The sequence below is a fragment of the Takifugu flavidus genome, chromosome 8 (genome assembly GCF_003711565.1).
Source record: "Takifugu flavidus isolate HTHZ2018 chromosome 8, ASM371156v2, whole genome shotgun sequence".
Lineage (NCBI taxonomy): Eukaryota > Metazoa > Chordata > Actinopteri > Tetraodontiformes > Tetraodontidae > Takifugu > Takifugu flavidus.
The window spans coordinates 11,528,786-11,549,223 of record NC_079527.1 but is presented as its reverse complement, the minus strand read 5'-3'; the positions used below and the strand labels follow the sequence as shown (position 1 = coordinate 11,549,223).

At 45.4% G+C, this 20,438-nt stretch overlaps 1 protein-coding gene across 1 annotated transcript in view; it reads right to left on the bottom strand.

Annotated features, from left to right (window-relative positions):
• plxnd1 (plexin D1) overlaps positions 1 to 20,438 on the bottom strand; it is a 53,665-nt gene that overhangs the window by 31,034 nt on the left and 2,193 nt on the right. The window contains 11 exon segments of the mRNA XM_057040825.1: positions 1,159 to 1,316; positions 2,531 to 2,639; positions 2,857 to 2,946; positions 4,263 to 4,361; positions 5,413 to 5,512; positions 8,563 to 8,671; positions 8,894 to 9,071; positions 10,667 to 10,796; positions 14,780 to 14,880; positions 15,123 to 15,254; positions 19,459 to 19,635. Of these exon segments, the coding sequence (XP_056896805.1) occupies positions 1,159 to 1,316; positions 2,531 to 2,639; positions 2,857 to 2,946; positions 4,263 to 4,361; positions 5,413 to 5,512; positions 8,563 to 8,671; positions 8,894 to 9,071; positions 10,667 to 10,796; positions 14,780 to 14,880; positions 15,123 to 15,254; positions 19,459 to 19,635 (1,383 nt within the window).

The window sequence follows — 20,438 nt, the reverse complement described above, 5'->3', positions numbered from 1 at the left end:
ATGGCCACATTTCAAAACAAAGAGCTGCTCAAGTACGTGTGAATGTTTCGGGTGAGCTGTTCCCTCCCTCCGTGAGCTCGCGTACTCCGGCTGAAAAACCCCTGTGAATTCCCTGGGAAAACATGGCTGCCAAAGCATTGCATCACACACCCTGAAGAACCACAGCCCCAATATCCTTTCTGCAACCCGCTCCCCTGAGAAAGCCAGTGGGAGTGTGCATGTGTGTGTGAGAAAGGGAGTGAGAGAAAGCGCACCGAAACAGTAATCTACCCACACATTCAGTATCTCAGTCTGGCTAACTTCAGTCACTTAAGAAGTCCACACAAGTTTGACTCTCATGGAGCATCCTGTTAGTCACAGTGTGCTGACAGCTACAAAGAATGGGGGATAATCATGAATGCTTCAATATGGCCTATTTGAGCCACTCTCACACAGTGCACATGTGAGTGTATGTGTGTGTGTGTGTGTGTGTGTGTGCTTTGCCTGCTTTGTTCTGCTTGCCTATTCTCCTGGGCTGACCAGGTTTTATCTGCAGGAAGTTCAGGCCGACTGGCTCTCATGTGAGCCGTGCTTCCCCTGACCACATACTGAGGCCGGGCTTGCGCATAAAATTCAGTAGCGACAGAAATGGCCAATGAGACAACTGTTAATGGACCCGTGAAACACCGCTGAAAAGGAGGAGAGCTGTTTGCGAGCTCTGTAAAGATTTTAAAGGCCTTGCTGGTCATCATGATGAGGATTCTATGGGACCGCCTTCAGACGAATGGCTCTTAAGTCTTTTGTGGTTTTGGTCCAAAACCTTCACTCTTTCTTTTGACTTGTGTGATTTCCTAAGCAGACTGTTTATACACAGTGCACTTATATAAAGCAGAAGGTGTCCTCATGCTCTCCTGAGTAATTGCAGATTGACTCTAGTTTGTCCCCCGAGGGTTGTGGTTAAGTAAGTGCTAAACACTGACTTGTTATAAGTGAGTGGCCTCCTTTAGAAAGGCTCTATTCCAACACTCTCCCAGCTGCCAGGTTTACACAGAAGGGCCACAGGGGCCACCAAACCATGTGAGTGACCCCATGATTTACTGTAAATGCTTGACAAATGGAGCATGCAAGCACCAAAGTGGAGGTGGAGTAAGCCAAACAGGGGTTACTGTGGGATCTTACCTTATGGATCTCGGGGGACGGACACTGCTCCACGATCGGCTGGCAGTCGTCCCGTGGCTTACAGCTGTTTTCACACCAGCCACAGAGGTGTCCCTGATCCTCCCTGCCCCAGCATTGGGAACAGTCTGAACTGCCAACTTTACAGTTGTAGACCTCCACTGGAGGGAGAAGAAAGAGAAAGACAATTAGCCTGGTTGCACATCATTAGTCAGCTGTGTTTGCCATTGTGGAGTCCAGCACCAGCCTTGGATTAAAACCCTAAAAAAAATCCTTTCTTCTCTGAACTTCTATATGTGGGGATCTAAGAACACACTTGTTTTATCTGGAAGAAAAGGAGATAACCGTATGAGGTCACCTAATGATGAGGGGGGCAATGTGTTTCAGATGTCCAGTGAATGAAAGGTTAGCAAATCAATTGGCAGGTCCTGTGTTTAAACGTTTCTAAGCGAGATGAAAAACCGTGGATTCTTCGTGATTGCATGTAAGCTGTTACGGTTTCTAAAGAGCAGATGAGACCCCAGAATAGGCCAGTGTAGAAAATAGCTCTGGCATGCTAATGACATCTGAAGCCCCGATATGTTGGACAGGAAACAAAAAGCAAATGTAGGATGGGTGTAAAAGGAACAAACAAGTGGAGGAGAACAAAGCCAGTTCAGAACAAATGATTATTATTCATGTTTCAAGGTGCCTCCCAGTCAGCAGTCCCATTTGGATCCATGCACGGGCATCTGTGTGTGCACTGGTGCACGTGTTACCGCCTGCTCCTGCACGCTGGTGATAAAGTGTGTGTCGTCTTCAAAATTTGATGAGTCGACATGTACTGTGAAGAGACCGTCGTGCCCATTAGCGCCGCGATTTGGCGGCAGCTCAAGGCTGTTGTTCAAAATGGCAGACACATGGAATGCGAACATCTGGAGCTGAGATAGGTGAGGACTCATCACTGCTTGGTGCACAAAACACCTCACTGTTGGCGTGGGCCCGTTTTTATTTTCAACAATACAGGTGTCGAGACTCACACCTTAAAATTGCACGTTCTGTAATCCATGTGAGTAATTGTGGAATAGGATATTATGGAAAATTACTAGTTGTTGGCAATTATATGCTGTACGACACAAGTACGCGATTATGAAAGGCATGACTGAAAAGAAATGCAGCCTGAAACTGCAGGTCTCCTCTAAACGACTCTATTTTTCTCTGGATTTAATTGAATTCACCCATTTCATACAAAAATAAAAAACTTTCACATCGGTGAAAGGCGTTCTGGGAGCAACGGTGTCACATTCCTTCTTTTTTTAATCTATTTGTAATTATGATGCAAATACAAAAGAGCTGAAGCATATTTATAATTTGCATTCCGTCACATGGAACGCACCTTTCACGGGTTGAGGGCTGTCGACAAATACATCCTCGCCACGTCCGCTGTAGAATCGCTTCCTCCTCAGGTTGAGGTGGTAAATCTGACTCCTGTGATATGTGAAGAGCTACGGGGGCAGAAAAGGTGTTAGTCATCAGTGATGCAGGCTGTGCCTCGTGTCCTGGCATTGATGTGTGCGTGGGCATTTTACTCCGATCTACCCCAAAATGTAAACTCAGAAAGAAGGATTTCAAATAACTACAACATGAACAATGGGAAGCAATAATAGATTAAAGCTTAATGATAATAAAAGCTGCTATTAAGTGCAGCTGAATTGATCTTACTGTTATTCCGCTGCACTTGACAACGGAGCTGTTCACCCACGTGGCCTCGTATCGCTGCTCGGTCCCAAAGTCGCACTCCAGCTCCTCCCCCTGTTGTGCAAAAATGATGGTGAAGGATTTCCACAATAAGACATGAGACCATGCTGTTCCAAAGACATACAAAAAACAACAACTTTATAAAGTTTGTGTGAAAATGGATTGTTTTCTTTGTGTCTGACAACCCCGCAAGGAAACCAAAATAACACGTAACAATTGTTCCTGTCGGGAAAAGACGCCATCCATTCAGAATTCATATTCCTAAACATCTGGACTCCCACACTTTGTCATCTGGGAACCGGGATAATGAATCTGAATCCATTCTTCATAGAATGTGAGCTGGCAGTTTCCATGAGCCAAGAAATGTGAAGGTAAAGCCATAAAGCAGCTGAGACGGCTGAGAGCAGTAAAGGATCAGTACTTAAAGTGGAAGCAATTATTTGTCTCTAAATCCCGACAGCTTAAATGGGACTATTTCCACCACCCTCTCCATTTCTAGGCTATTTCTTTCTGCATTTAGAAACTTTATTTTAGGGGGGGTCGGGGGTTCTTTTCCTGGAACAGACAGCTGGAAGTTCACCCTAGACACATCTAGTCTGGAGGAGACGGAGACTATATATCACAGTTTACTATAAACACTTTATTTTAGCGTGGGAATCAACACTCAGCGCCTTATTATTGTCTTACGAACAAAAATGAAGATGTTATTGAGACAGTTTCACAACAAACACTAGTATCAAGGGCCAACCACATTCAGGCTGCCCTGAGGAAGTGTGAGGTTGTATGTGACTCAACGTCTGTCACCATAGCAACACACCAGAGGAGGGCCCGAAAGGGCCAGGCAGGGTTAGACATGTGACTGACCACGCCTGGCAACTACTCAGCACTGGAATTTAATTTTTTTTTTTTTTAAAGAACTCATTCATTTCCTTATCTATGATATGGCTGCTCAGCGTGGATTAAGGACATGAATGGGGCTTTAAAAATGATCAGGATGAAGTAGCTGAGTTTAGGGCCAACAACGGAGCATTAAAGCTCCTGCTGTGCGTGCGGCGTTTTGCAGTGTGCTGACGATCACACAACTCGGCTTCCTGTTGAAAAGCATCGGACGTGTGGGGGGCCTGGAAGCTGAGTGGCGACTGAGAAAGGGCTGCTTCGTTTTCCGATCTGTCTCCTATAGCTTTGAGCTCTCAGAAACTCCAGTTTTGCACATTCATTGACCCAAATTGCACCACTCAGATGCCCATCTGTGTGTAACCCAGCTTGAAGTGAACACACCATATGTTTCTGCTTGATTCCAATCATTTTCACAACACGCACTCTGGACCAAGTCCAGGCGTGTCTATGCGGCTCAAGGTTGTCTGCTGTACCTCCTGGACGTTCCTGAGGGATAGAGTGAAGTCCTGCGCCGTTCCTGATGGTGCCGGAGGAACCTCTGAGGCCAGCAGGCTGGGGCAGGAAGTGGCGCTCTGCAGTGAAGAGGGATGCAGGGACAAGAAGTGACATCCAGGGGTTAAAGAAAACAATGGCTCCTCTGCACACATCCGCAAAACCCAAAATACCTGTCCTGTTTATCTGTAGGCGGAGGAAATGAGAGGGTAAAGTCTCACTCTGAGGGGAAACAACAAGAGCTTCAAATAGGCAGCCGATGGGGGGATTAGAAAAACAGACCCACCGGACACTGGGATGGAGCAAAAAAAGCCTCTACATCTGTCTTTGACCCACATTGTGGAGCTCTTGAGTATGGGAACTGTAAAGATGTCATCCATTTTCAGATGGTCTTGGTATATCAAATTGGGCAAAAAAAAAAAAAAAAGGCAGCTGACAAGAGACCAGACCACCCCTCCCCAGAAGGAGAGCCTGCAGGGAGGATTCCTCCTGACGCAGGTCATGTGTCCGGGCAGGACAATAATTCGCCAGAGGGGACGGAATATTACGACAGCCACAGCAGCATCCGAGGGGAATACTGATGGGATTCAATGGGGGGGAGGGGGGAATTGTAATTCTAAATAACTTTTCCAGTTTCACAGTAATTTTACACATTTGTGGCCTTTCAAACCAATCTTTGCCCCCGTGGTCACATAATCCACATTCCCCTCTCCAAAATGACGGACTGTGCAAAATCAGAGCTGAAAAAGCAGCTGCCGATCCGTCACTCTAACAAGCACTTTTGACATGTGACAGAACAAAATAAGAAAAATGTACTCTTAGATATGCTGAGGTGTCTGGAATCAACTTCCAAAAATAGTAGCCTCGGGAGGGGGCTTAGGGAGCATTATAACTGTGAGCTGCCCTGTTAAACGAGGCCCCCCTGAGATCTTACAACAGCATACAACATTTCTACATCCACCATTTGAATGAGTCAAACTGTCACAGTGAATTATCACATGATTGCCTGCCTTTAACTTGCCCAGACCGGATCGTTACGCCACTGCCCGGCTGGGAGATGCTGTTGTTGTTTTCCTGAAGGGACACCGTCTCATTTATCATCTAAACAAACACAGCCGCCGCGTTACTAACCTCTATCAGGTGGAGGTTTGATTCGTCTTTATTAGAGACACAGAGATGGTTTTCTTGGTCCCAGTAACACTTCCATCTGGCGCTCAGGCAGCTCACGCATCTGTCACAGACAAACACAGAAGTGCGAGGATTATTACGGAGTAATGATCTTATTTGGGAAGATCAGGCTTTTCATAACTGCTTAAGAGACAACAAAGTTTATCTGTAATGAACGGAAGGAGAGATTAGTCACACACTACTCACAGGCGCATTCATTCCACTGTTATTAGGAAGTCAGACAGGACAAATCTGCTCAGAGGAAGCAACACGTTTCTCTGAGAACAACGGAGATCAATAAATATCCTTTTGCTCCTAAGGATTTATAGCCCGATATGTTATATTTGACATAATTTATCTGTTACGTGGCTCATTTCTGAAGTGAGGCCTCGTCGAGCAGCCCCTTTTCCACCTAAAAATTAAATCCAAACTAAGAATGGCCAAGCTGGCACGCCTGAACCTGTGTTTCATCTGCGCTTCATGAAAAACTTCCCTCCCATCCGTTGTTTCTACCTCTTGAAATCTGGTCGAGCATGTGGCGGCTAACGTTAGCAAATTCTAGTCACTCTTTGTGCACGTTCAACACTACCCAAAATTTGCCACGTTCACCTAAAGAAAGCATAAAGGATTGTGTGTCTGTATGTGGGTTTTTAGAGATTTTTACCATCTAAAGCGATACTTGTCGCAACAATTAATGCTTGCCTTCACTGTACTGATGGAGTGCAAGTGTGTGTTTGCCAGATAAACTATCTTAATGAGGAGAGTGTGTGCGTATGTGTGTCTATCGCTTCTGGGAAGAGACAGATGTCCCACACCTGCAACTGTAGCGCTTCCAGTGATAGCAGCACTCTGAGGGGTTTTTTAGACTTGAGGGGTTGCAAGGGAATCCAGACACATAATGGAAACAAGTTTGTGTGTGTGTGTGTGTGTGTGTGTGTGTGTGTGTGTGTTTGTGATAGAGAGACAGAGAGAGAGTGTCCGTACTGATTAAAGGCAGGCGCACCCCTCTAGGTTCTTATCAGTTACAGCCTTTCTGTTTTCTTTGACTCCTATTCAGTCGTGCTTAAACAGCTACACACACACACACACACACACACACACACACACACACACACACACACACACACACACACACACACAGAATCTAAGTTACCACTATCAGTATATACCCTGTTAGCCCAAAAATCGTAAAAACCTCACACACACACACACGCACGCACACACACACCCACACACACACACACACACACACACAGACTGCATACACATTTGGGGGTTACACACTAAGGGCCTCTCAGTGGGCACAGCGGTTAAACACACATCTTCAATCAAGTTTCTGTCAAAGACAAAACACATCCTGAAGAAAAGTGAAGTTTGAAGGGTGGAATATACACCAGTGTGTGTGTGTGTGCGTGCGCATGCGTCTGTGTGTGTGTGGGGGGGGGGGGGGTAGTGGCATAAACCAAATAAAAACACAAAAAGCAAATAAAACAGACAAAGAGTGTGTCTGCCTGTGGGCCCAGAAGGACATAAAGAGTGAGACAAAGAAGATGGGGTGGGGTGGGGGGGGTCCTACTGGCGTGTACGGTGAGACAGGAATGCTATGGTCTGGTTGTCGTTAACATGCTGCCAAGTGGCCACTTTCCATGGTCATGGGAGAGCTGTCTAAACAGCCTTTCTCCAGCCACTGCTGCTCTTGCTTTTTCCAAAAACAAATCAGCCTGTGCCCATCGTTTCAAGAACGCACATGTTTGTGGTGATTACTTGTCTGTCTTCTTTGAACTTGCTTGTTTTGGAACAGCTAAACTAAGACCTGGAAACCAGAATGATCTACGTCATTTCATTCATTTCATTAAGTGCAATAACGCCATGCAGAGAGGACGCTGTGATATGTAATGAAAAGACATTCTGCATCTCCTGAATGGACCTTTAAGTTGTATTTATTCACAGTTCCTAAATCGTTTCATGAAGTGCAAACCTTTGTTGTCTAATTTCTTCACAGAAAAGTGGCTTGTGATATCTCTTCACAATTTTAAAAATAAAACCAGCTTGCACTGATTAAAATCAGTTGGAGGAGAGACGCTCTGCAGTTCGCAGCTCAATGCGCATCCTGTGAGAGTGGCACTTTGCTCATTATCACCTTCAACAAACCACCATCTAATTTCACACCTTGCGACCTCAGTGCATGAGTGCAGTCTGACACACGGGTACCTGCTGCAACTGCAACCACAAAGTGGCTTTGCATTTCACACAAGAGGGACACGCCCAAATGAAACTCATCTCACACACACACACACACAAACACACACAGGCACATACGCGCTGATGGTCCTGTAAGTCCCAAGATCTGGCCGTCAGATAAAGTGGCTCCTCTGACATGGTTCAACATGCAAGAGGAAGCCAGATGGATCGTCTCCAGATAAGAGAAAAACATCTTTGTGACTATACAATTCACGGTCCGACACAAAAACAAACACCAATATGACCCACCAGAAACACACATCCAATTTCTCCCAGCTTACCATTTATAGAATATTAATTCCACATTTGATCCTGAACAGAGAAACCTTTAGTGAGCCAAAAACACAATAAGCCCTCCAGGAGGACATGTCGCCAAAATTTAGCCACTAAAACCTAAAAAGGAAGCAGGGGGAGAAAGGAACACAGACAGAGAACAAAGCAGCGGGGTGGAGAAGCTTTTCTGTGGTTTACTTTGTGCCACAGAGTCCATAAAATTCGATCAGAAGCTTTTGTTCATTTACAGTCACAGTTTATTTGTTTATTTACCATAAGACTGATTTTTGGCATCATCAAATTAGCCAGATAAGGCAATAAAAACAAAGAAGATGCAAAAAAATTTCATTATAACTGTGTGTTTCTCTAATTTGGTATATTAGAAGCCGATGTGTGAAACTTTGGACAGTTTTAACTCACATCTAAGTGATTGAATTAGAGACCTCAGAAAATAAGAAATATCACAACCATCTGAAAATTAGGTTTCGTTTTGCTTTTTGCTTTTTATGAGAAATCAATGGCTGTCAAGCACATTTGTTATGGTTCTGTCTGGAGCTGAACATGGATGCAATTCAATATGACGGTGCAGCGAGGACTCACGATGTCTTGGGGTGTATCGCTCCTGTCCGCTCACAGTCGTAGATGATGAAGCTCCCAGATACCACAGACGTGCCATTCACTTTTATCGCCACTGAAACCGCCTGATGATCTGCACAAACAAAGGCATGTAAACATGTGTCGAGGACTGGAGATGATATCACTGCCCGAGCCAGATGTCCCCCGCCTCCGTGCTTTTGGGTGCATTTTGAAAAGATGAAAGGGGAAATTGCATTTGCTCGGATACGGCTCGGACGCTTGAACTGTCCTTTTGTTGTGCGGTGGGAGATATGGCGGGAATGCATCCAAAACAGATGCCTGCACTTGTTCTCACCCGTGTCGGGAAGGATTGATTGGTAATTCTCTCGAGGGAGCAGGGGACAGGTCTGGATCTGAGCTGGGCCGGAGTCCAGGTGCACGGTGGCAGATGTAGAAACACCCGGCCCGTACTCGCACTCCACCCGGGAGCCCAGCAGATCAGGAACGCTGCCGTTTATCAAAATGCCAACATCCTATAACAGGGAGACATAAATGGGGAGGAATAAGAATAATGATTCATCATGATAGAAATGACTCCACGGACTAGTGTGCTAAGCACGTTGCTGTATAAACACAACAGGGCCAATGGGGCTGGCACCGCTTCAGGTTTGTTCAGGAGTTCATCCAGAAAGACAGTAAAACTAATGTGTAATGGAGAAACAGATGGCATGGTGCAACATTCACATCTAAATCCGACGATGCGATGAAGTATGAAAGGCATAATGAGAAACATAACACCTCAACGACATGGTTTGATTCAAGCTGGATGATTTCAATGTGAGAAAAAAAAACAGTCGGTTGGTCGGGATGTTGTTAAGCAGAGGAAGAGCAAGATGATCTGTAGTTCGGCAGATAAAAGCAGAAGTGGCAGGCATCGTGCGCTACCACCTCCCCCGTCTATTGTATGCTGAGATTGAACATTTCCTGGTTGAAGGCTCCACTTCCTGTCCGCCCCTTCCTGTCTGCAGCGGCAACCTTGAGCTATGCTTCCTGCGGGCAGTCGGTTCATCTAACGCATCTAAACTGACCTACATAACACGCAAGCATCCACAATTAATGAAGCAATTATTGACCTGCCGTCCCCGAGCCTCATCTAATCATGAGCTGCAATTACAGGTTGGAGACGTTCCCAACGTTAAATCCGAGAGAGGTAATTATCGTGGGGCTATTCTGCTTCTGTCACTGATACACCAAACAAACAAAACAACAGTTTACAACACACACACTGCAAGGAAGAGTAAAGATTGATTAGAGCCTAATGAATGGCACCATCATCTTTAAGAACCAATTCATAAATGCCAAGATAGATGACATTTAATCAAAAAATTTTAAAAAGAGAAGAATTTTTGTTGGGTTTTTGTTTTGTTTTGGTGTCCAAAAATCTATCAATATCTATTGTAAATAAACAATCAGTGAAATTTTAAAATATTTGCTCATTTATGTGTCATTTAAGCTACATTTTTAATTATCAGGACCAGTTTCTGAAATGGGTGGGGCTTAAACAGCAGGTGGGAGGGGCTTCAACTACAGCACAGCTTATGAGTTCAGGTATAAAACTTTAATTGCTTTGATAAGTTGACAAGAAGCACAAATGAAACTGAGGCGTGAGAGAAGTGTATAAAAAATGTGTTACCTAGATAATGAGTTACTTTTTAAAGAAAAAAAACCTGCAGTAATAAACACAATCACGCTGCCGCGCCCTGTTCGAAGAGACAAGTGCAAATTAAATCCAAAAAATTGAGTCGAGCTGCCTCGCTACCATTACGTTAATTTTAATTTTGTTTTAATTCTGTTAATGTTTTTCTACCTCGTGTATCTGACATTTACACAAACGAGCTAAACAAGTGCTCAGAAAAAGACACAAATATTTGGAGACATCAGGCAAAACTGCAATAATTGATTTCAGATCACTTGAACTGGGCAGACGTTAAATCAAAGAACTTCTGCAGAGCTTCAAAGGCTACGCTTCCCATCACAAATATTAGTAAGATATGTGGAAAAACCATAAAACAGATGTTTATCTGACATATCCAGGTTAGACAGAAACATGGAGGGAAGCTTATTTTACCTTAATGTCTGCGGAGACGCTGATCTCTGGTGGAGTCAGCGTCATGGACGGACACTGCTGGGGGCCTTCACCCATGCTGATCCAGGACCTTGCCAGCAGCCCCAGGGCACACTCCTTCTGGATGGAGCATCTGGATAGAGGTGACATTTACCACATCAAATTTAGAGAAAACCTCAAAAAGACAATGAAATTGGACTGCATGTGTCCTGGAACATCAATGTTTCTGCATAGAGAAGCTCTGTGGTGGGATTTTGGAAAAGGGAGAGTCACTTAGTCATCACACAGCCAGGTGACTGAGTACAGAGGTTCAAGGCCAACGTTTTACCATAAAAGTAAGGACAGGAGAAAGTTTTGTGGCAGGACTGACACGTTCTCGCTGCCGGGTTTCATGGTCTGCTGCCCGCAAATTCATGAGGTGCTCCAGTTCCCTAATGCCTCATTCACACCTCAGCTGTCAGTTTTTCTGGCTCAACACAAGAGACTACTTGACTCTAGGTTACACATGCTGCTATGGCAACCATTCCCACAGGCGTTAAGATCAGGGGGCCACTCGCTGATGGTGGCATAAGACACTGATTCTTAATCTGTGCTCATTTCTGTGCAGTAATGCAGGGTGTACTGTGTTCGCAAGCCCGTCCGGGAGCACGACTATGTGGGGGGCACTTGTGAAAAGGGCATTCAACACGCAAGGTGGCCTCACACTCTGACCCGTGCTTCACAAATGAACTTGGCACAGAGCTCAGTTCATCTGGGGTGCAGACATGAAGGACAAAGTGACCTCTGAGTGGGGAGAAACCAAAGAGGCCCCATTGAGCGGCACGCTAACATGCCTCACAATGAGTTTGGCACATCTCACTTCCCTTTCACTCACTACGGTCATCTGAAAATAAAGCGTACGCCTGTGTCTCCGCACGGCCCTAAGTGTGAGCATTTGTGGCAAGAAAGTGTGCGTCCAGATTTTTATTCCCACTGGCAGCGAGGGGCTGTGTGGCCGGCTGCTGAGCTAAAAATAGTACCGAGTGGCCTTGCAAGACATACACGCACACAAAAAATCCCCTCTGCTCAAACAAGCTCATAAATTCGGAACACACTCGGCAAACGCAACAGTCACACTGAAATGGATTTGCTGATTGTAACATAATTGAGATTGGAAATCCTTTAAATTTGTACTAGTTTCAGTCTAAATGCGGTTTAGGATGAAAAGCGTTGCAGCACCTAAACGTGTCTGTGCATGAATGAGTTTTTCCTGCCTGGACTAGAGTGTTTTCTGAAAACTCCAAGTATTTCTCACAATTATTCCACTATTGAGCGAAAGCAATGGTGCCTAAAATTGAAGATGTTAACAGTAACAATTTAAAGTTAGCATCGTTGGACCTCCTGTTGCCATGGATGACAGCAGTTTAGCTAAAAGCTAAAAGTTGAAGTCGGACAGGAAGAGACTGAGTGGACAGGTTACATTGGAAGAGGGAGGCACACATGACTAATGGGACAGAAGGGAGCAATCAACTGGTTAGAGCAGGACAAAGAGATTAAAGTGACTTCTTTAAATATTGAGATGGTCCACTGAGATATAATAAAGACCAATGACAGGACATTCAGTTCAATTCAATTCACAGAACGCTATTTATCTCGAAAGGGCAATTCAGTGTTTCATGTTTCAGCTTTGATTAAAACATGCATCACCTGTCAAATGTCAGCACTAAAGCATCGTGACACCGCTGTGATGGTGCTCACATGAGTTTAAGGACAATGTCAGCAGGTTGCCAGTCTGGCTGTGCAGGCTTAACTCTTCTCGCCGCCATAGCTAAATTTAAAATCTAGCAGTCTATAAAATTAACATGACTTAGAAAAATATATTTAGAGTGACATCTTTAGGTTTTATTAATAGATATAGCATCATGGGACAGGTTGAAAAGGCTGTTTATCACCAGATGAATGTCAACCGACAGCCTGTTAGTGCTAGTTTCTTCCTCTCTTTCTTTTTAAAAATACATTCGTGACTTTGCCCGCTGATTCAGTCAGCCACTTGATCAAGTACGGCAGTCAGGGAAGTACAATTCAAAGCACTCTTTTTTTTTCTCTGAGAGGCTCAAATGCTTTAATATCAATATAATGCAAATATATGCACACTCCATTTGCCATTGACTCTTCTTCGGCTTCATGGCGGCGGCTGTCGACAGCTAAAAGCAGCTAAAATATGACCTGAGAAAACTCATCACCTGTCTACATGTCAGCGTAAACCGGTGTGAGTGTTAAACAGCAGGGAAACAAACTAAATTTAACACGTGCGTGCGTGCGTGCGCACTCACACTGTGAGCTGAGCACATGCAGATAGCTATGATAATTTGTGAATAGTGCAGACAGCCCATGATGCCTAATTTGATTTAAATAAAGATATTCAAGTGTTTTCTTGTGACATGTGGCAGATTAAACTGGCTCCAACATGAAAAGCACGATGAAGGAATGAGTTTATTCTGAGGGAGAGACGCTCTCTCTCTTTCTCTCTCCCTCTCTCTTCCCTCCAACAACGCCGACTCTAACCAGCAGCCAGACGCGCTTTCATGCTAGGCCCCACTGGCAGACATGCTGAGAGATGCCAGAGCCGTGCATAAAATCAAGCACCCACAGAGACAATAGGGGCTTCACAGATTGGGCCGATGTTTCTCTCGCCCTCCTTTATTTCCCCATTCGAATCAGCATTTGCAGTTTTATCATGCAGAAGCGATGGTGGAGACCGTCCACCCCACGTACCCACCATCCAATCCCCTCAGCTCTGTGGCCGCTATGCTAGCCCAGCGGCTGCCATGGCTGGCCCGATGGCCCATCACGTACGCACGCACGAACACTCATGACATCAGCTCCCTGGCCTCTGCGAGCCAGACAGCGACACACAAATGGTGACACTTACACACAGGCTTACACACTTTGACATTTTCCTGTCAAAAGAACCAGTGTGCACTCTTCCTCCCACCACCATCATTACATTCAACACTCCTTTATAGAGGAGGACAAGGGCCTTGGGTGTGGGAGGAGTAGTGAGAGACAAAGACCAGTAAGACAGAGAGGAAGACTGAGAGAGCTATAGGAAGAGGAAAAGAGGAAGAAGACGAAGAATCACATGGGTAAAAAAAAAGCAGTGAAGCGAAAAGGCGCTGGGATAAAGAGACAACACATAGATAAATAAGAGGAAGAGACGGGGAGACGACAACAAGGCAGTTTGTCCACACACAGACACACAGATATACATGTACACACACATGCATGCGCACACTCTCATCAGTTCCACTCGCCCAGCTTTGAATGGCCCCTGGCAATGCCAGAGCCTGCAGAGCTGCAGAGCAACTCATCACGAAATTCCCTATCTCGTCTGATCTACTTTAATCACGGAGCAAACAAGGGGCACACACACACACACACACACACACACACACACACACACACACACACACACACACACACACAGCTCGACACGGCACATATTCTCCCTGAAAGCCATTGGACGGAGAGGCGGTCCTGACTGAGACTCGCATTAATCACAGCGTACTCACACTCGCTCGCGGTAACGCTTCAGCCAAGTCGGTCCACACTGGGCTCCCTCAGTCTGTCAACACCCCCTAACACACACGCGCACACACAAAACAACTACCAAAGAAGAAGGGAACTTCTCTTCACTCCAAGGCTAAATGAAAAGCAAGCCACGGGTGTACTGAAGCCCGAGATCACGCTCAATTCACACTGACGGCTGCTTTTAAATTGAGAATGAAGAGGATGAAAGCCGACAAATGAGTCTCAGTCATTCCCCTGATTCGAATGCTTGTAGATGCTAAATCCATTTCGCTGTCCCATCAATCTCATCTTTCCAGGCTTTGAAATGAGCTTTAACCTAAACCCGTCGCTAACTCAAACAGCAACAGCTGCACCGCTGCCGACAGAGAGTACAGTAGCATTGTCTGCAAGATTGCGTCAAAAAGCATGTGGCATGTGCATGACACTAAAGCGTACGCTAATTAAATTAGCTCTGTCTGGCAGCAGAGGACGAGGCAGCTGGGACAGAGCACAGTTAACATGATAAATGGAGTTTCGTAGAGACAGAAACCGTTTTAAGTTTCTTACCGATTCTCCAGGGTACACCAGCCACAGTGGGCATCCCTGGCTCCCAGACAGTCACCGCAGCTCCTCCACTGGTCACACTGGGCCACTTTCACCCTCAGCATCTACATATTTGAATGCAGCCAAGAGACACATGTGAGTCACACAGGGAAACATTTATCAGAACAAAATATTCATGTGTGGGGGTCTGTGAATGGGTGACACCCCCCCTCTCCCCGGTGTTTGTCTTGAATGCTAATTTTGGCTAATTGGTGAATATCTGATGTATGTGTTGAGTTGAATGAGGTTCTCTGGTTCTTCTCACACAGGCGGACATTAATCACAGAGACAGAAGCCACATACTCACATGGTGAGAGGTCATGAGATAAAGGTAGTTGCTGTCACTGGGGTCAAAGGTCATGAGGTGGTGGACCGCCTCACTGGCTGGCAGCTTGAGCGTCCACTGGTTGGCCAAGGTCATGTTCGCCAAGAAGGTGAGCTGTGAATTAGACGGCATGGCAGAGGTCAGAAGGTCACATTCCAGTGGAACTGAATTCCTGAATTCTTAGAAATCTAGATTAAACACTGCAGCAACACTGGCCTCAGGCTAAGGGTAAAGTCAGCGTGTACTTTTTCAGTCACCATCAGATGACCATGCTCACATGTTATAGTAAGCACACTACACAAATATTATCTGATGGACGTATGGAATGAAAAGATAGAATAAGTTTCTTAAACATCTAAATTCAGTGAGATAAATAGATCGGGTACAATGGGAAAGAGAGGCTAAAATGATTGATTATGTGGGAAATAAGGGCCCAATTGGTTATACTGGAACATCAGTGGTCACATCATTGAAATACCCCCCCCCCTCTATAAATTTCACTCTTACATTTAGTGTCACATTTCAGTCAAGACTTGTATCACTCCGTGTAAAATTCTATTGTATTTGCTTTTCTGAATGGATAGACCCCAGATACAGATTTGGAAATGAAAAGAAAATCCTGCCAGTTTATATAAACAACAAATATTCTTATCTTTCATTTCAAAATAGATTTATGTGCCCCTCAAATTTATTCTTGGGGGCCTTTTGTTCATACAGTGTGCCTAATCTTTTGTGTTCAGCAGCGATTTATCTACACACTGGCCTTCCTGGACCTCTAGATAATAAAATGGGTGACTTGTTCTCTCTCTCTCTCCCTCACACACACACACACACACGCACGCACGCACACACACACACACACACACGCACACACACACACACACACCACACACACACACACACAACACACACACACACACACACACACACACACACACACACACACACACACACAGCCAGACGTTGCATAGAAAAACAAACTGGACTGAGTGAGATTTCCTGTCTTAAGTTTGGGATTTGTTGTCTCTCCCTTATATGGAGACATCCTGCCATCCTGGACGGCTTGGCGAGCTGACCTGGCCAACATCTGGCGACAAACACGGACTGTGTTGTCCCTCTATTTGCTGAACACACACAAAACCCGCACAAAACCATTACCCCCCAGATGGTTAATGGTAAACCGGAGAAGAAGCTCAGCAAACAGTTGACTTAACCTGCAGCGACAGGTAATACATTAACCTCCATATATTACTGTCCGTTTTTGCCAACCAGGCCACACACACACGCACACGCACACGCGCACACACACACACACACACACACACACACACACACACACACACACACACAACACACACACACACACACACACACACACACACACACGCACACAGTTGGAAATTCCAGTTTGTTTAATTGAGCCACATCATTCGATTTAGCATTAAAAACTCTCACCAGCAGCTTTTTACATCATGTTTTTATTGTTTCTGCTGTCTTTTCCAAGTGTGTCTGTTTGAATCGTTCAATTCCATTACATTCACCACCATTCAGTTAGGTCAAGCTCTTGGCATCCGTTGGCAACCAGATTGAAACGCATTCCAATGTCAATGGAAGGAGTTTCAGAATTAGAGTCACTATTAATTGAGTGTTTACTTGGTTGGCATTCTAAGGGAAATATTCCTTTTAAGTTCTGCATCTGGATTTCACTCTTTAAACTCTGTGTTCCACACTGGAGGGAAAAAAAGGGAAAACAATCAAAGAAACTGACTCTCAGATGCACACAAAGCCGCTTCTATTGTACCACATGAGGATTTATTCATGTGAATGCTATTGTGACCCAAATCATCGCCAAGGTCGCTGTGCAGGATTTCTTCCTCTAAGTGGTAGTTTCAGAAAAATGGAGCATAAAAAGCAAGGAAGGATGATGTCCTGATATGGTGGAACAAATAATGGCCACTTTCAGGTGTGGGGATTAATGTTGGCAGCTGAATGAGTGGAGTAGCTCCCACAATAAGGTCGATTTCGTCCATAACGAGAATCTGTGACTGACTCAAACGTGTCTGACGGAGCTATTCCAGAAACTCCAGAGGTAAACATGGGACAGGACTGAAATAGAGCACCGCCTATCAAATAAGAAAAGCTATTATAAGGTCATGCAGGGGACCTGATGACTTTTAGCTTGAAAAATTAGCCGTAGTTGGTCTTGACGCAAAGATCTTGCTCGTCTGCGAAGAGCCCATCATTAACACAAGCGCCATTCTTCTTCTTCCTCGGAGATAGTCAGCAGCTGTGCTATGCTGTCACTCCAGCAACGACAATCAGGCTGACACAATGAGGAGCAGGTAAATAGCAGCAGCCCACACACCTGGTCTGGGAGCAGCTCAGGAGCGAGGAGGCAGAGGAACGGGGTCAGCCGGGCAGCACCGGGTCAAGCAACAAAACACCTGCTGTCCTAACATGTCGCTCTTACTCTGGTGTCTATCAGTGGATGAAAGGACAGAAATCAGCCAGTTGCTTCTCTATGTGCATGTGTGCCTGCGTACCTTGGTGTGAAAAGAAAGAATAAAGACAGACGGAGGAGGAATGGAGCGGGAAACAGTCGCTCTGTTTGTTTGCAAAGTGAATCAAAGACTCCTTTCATATTTGAGATGGAGTAAGAGCAGAACAGTGGCTGCATGTGTTGGAAAGGCTACTGAATGAAAGACACGAGGCAACAGGGTTAGCTGACATCACACAACAAAAAATTGTGATTATAGACTTGATTATAAAACATTAAAAGCTGTTGCCGGGACCATATGATTAGTTTTCATGGTGGACCATGTACATGTGCTTTAGTATCTTCTACACTCCATTATTGAGAATATGTGGTGATGTATACCATTAAAGACATTTATAAGCATGTTAAAAACTATGTATTTTATTATTTTGGTTATTTCTAAAGAACAGTAAAAGGAAATTTGAAATTTGAAATATGTATCCAAATCAGACAGAGGAGACAATGGCGTGATGAACTGAGTGGGGGGTGGAATGAACGACAGCAAAATTGGACCAGACCGACTGAGATAAAGGCGAGAGACAGAAAATGGAAGTCAGCTGTAATGGGGAGAGAGTGACTTCATTAAAAAATGCATGTAATTACAAATTACTTCACTGAGGGCTCTCTCAAAGACAGTAAAAGAGGCCTAACTTAATCTCAACCACTGTTCCCCTGTGTTTAGTTGGAGCCAAACTCACAGCCAGAATCACATTACACACACTAACAGCACCATTAACCTCTGCAGCAGCTCTATCCTCAGGCCACGCACGCACACACACACGTACACTGCCACACACACACACAGATACATGCAAACAATAAAACATGTAAAGCTAAAAAGCACAGGGAGTTTGGTTGACCAGGGTCAAGGAAAGATCTCTACATAATGAGGTTACTGTGTGCACATATAGCACATGATCGCAGCATTCATACTAGCCAAAACATGACATCAGTAAACCACATGTGCTGGCTTATAAATAGAGTCAAACACCTGAAAAGACAACAAAACCTGCAATCGGAGTGCTTAGACACTCGCTCACATACAGTTGCTAACACCGTCCCGACCGATGTTGTGGGTCTGATGCAAAAAAACATCCAAAAAACCAATTACTGCGTGCTCAGCTGGGGCTGAAACAGAGCCCTCGCGCAGCAGTGAAACTAAGGAGCTCGTTTACAAGGCCCCAAATGAAGCAGCCCTCCGGCAGAATGCTTTCTGTGCTGTAAAACTTACAGGCCTCAGTCAAAACAATAAGGTCAGAAAGCTTTGTGTCGGCTCTGTGCGCAGCTTGTGGCGCTTTCTGGCTCCTCGGCAAGCTCAGTCAGGGGTGACCGGCAATGTTCCTGAGACACAATTAAGGAATGTTGTTAACTGTTCAGGAGTGTTTCCACAGACTGGACTCCCCCGCAGGCGTTCTGAAGTCTGTCGCAGGCCCAGCAAACACCTGAGTCATGCCCCATCAGCTGATCTCTTCAAACGGCACGCTGGTGACCTCAGAGACAATGAGCAGGCTTCCAGAACCTTAAGGTGCATGATTAAGAACTGCATAATAGCCCACATGATTAGGGAGGGTTGGGGTGCAGGAGAAACTAAAGCGGACATTCCTGCCTGAGTGTTTAATCAAACACCTTCTATAGGTTTGTTTTATTGCCAGGCTTGGCGGCCACATCAGACTTGTGTTTTTCCAAGCTTGAGGGCCACAACCTATTAAACCTCTGCATCTGCTACACGTGTGTTTCAACCTCATTCATCCTCTATGTGTGCATGTGGCTCATTTGTCTCACCTTACGAAGTCGGCCATTACTGGTTCCCAGGAAAACCACAGTGTGATTGTGAACGCAGTCCACGGAGACGGACGTGAGAGCCGGGTACTCCACCAGAGGGAGGGCCCTCAAAGGCCTCCGTAAGGCCAGAGGATGCTGCAGGTGGGCAGCACCGCAGTTCAGCTGCTCGAGCTGCAACTGGAACACAAAAGAGCCAAATCAGTCCTCGTCGGCTCCCATACGGAAGCCCGAAGTACAGATTAAGAACTGGGAGAGATCAAAGAAAGGAAAAAATAGAGCACCATATGATGAAAGCAAAACAAGAGCTGATAGCAGCTATCACAACTCATTCTCCTAAAACACTTTATCGAGATCTCAGGGAATACTTGAAAGGGGCTTACGAGGGTCTTCAACACGTATAAGATTCTGCTTTTGTCAAATCCTCAGGAGGGCGAGGATAAAGCATCAGTTCCATCCCTGTACAAGCACCGAGTTGCATTGGGAGTACTCTGAATGTTTCAGAGCACACAGGGCGAAAAAGGGGGGTTGAGCAGAAAAGATATTTGTAGAACCCTTTCCCACAGGCCCCTCTGCTGGTAGACTCTTCCTCCTCATCATAAATTGTGTTGTGGCTTCCCCTTGGTGCTGGCCTTCACTACAACAAATGGAACCCAAAGCAACAAGGCTTTATTTGTGTGGTCATATTAGAGGAGGACGGATCGTGCACAGACTTTGAACTGTCGGGGAGGCCAATTGAGACAGTATTCTGAAAACACGATTATAAGAGGAGGCCCCTCTGGGCCGCAGCTGCCAACACAGCGCCAAGGTTAGGACCTGACAGCAGGACGCCCGCAGGACAGTCACCTTTGACCCCGGCACTGTCAGTCAAAACTAACAGAAAAGTCAGAATGTTGAACTGCGAACCTCATGCTCCAATAAAAGGAGACACAGCCGGCGATGCCTAAATCGCCGCTAAAACATGAGAGGGAGACAGGCTGAAG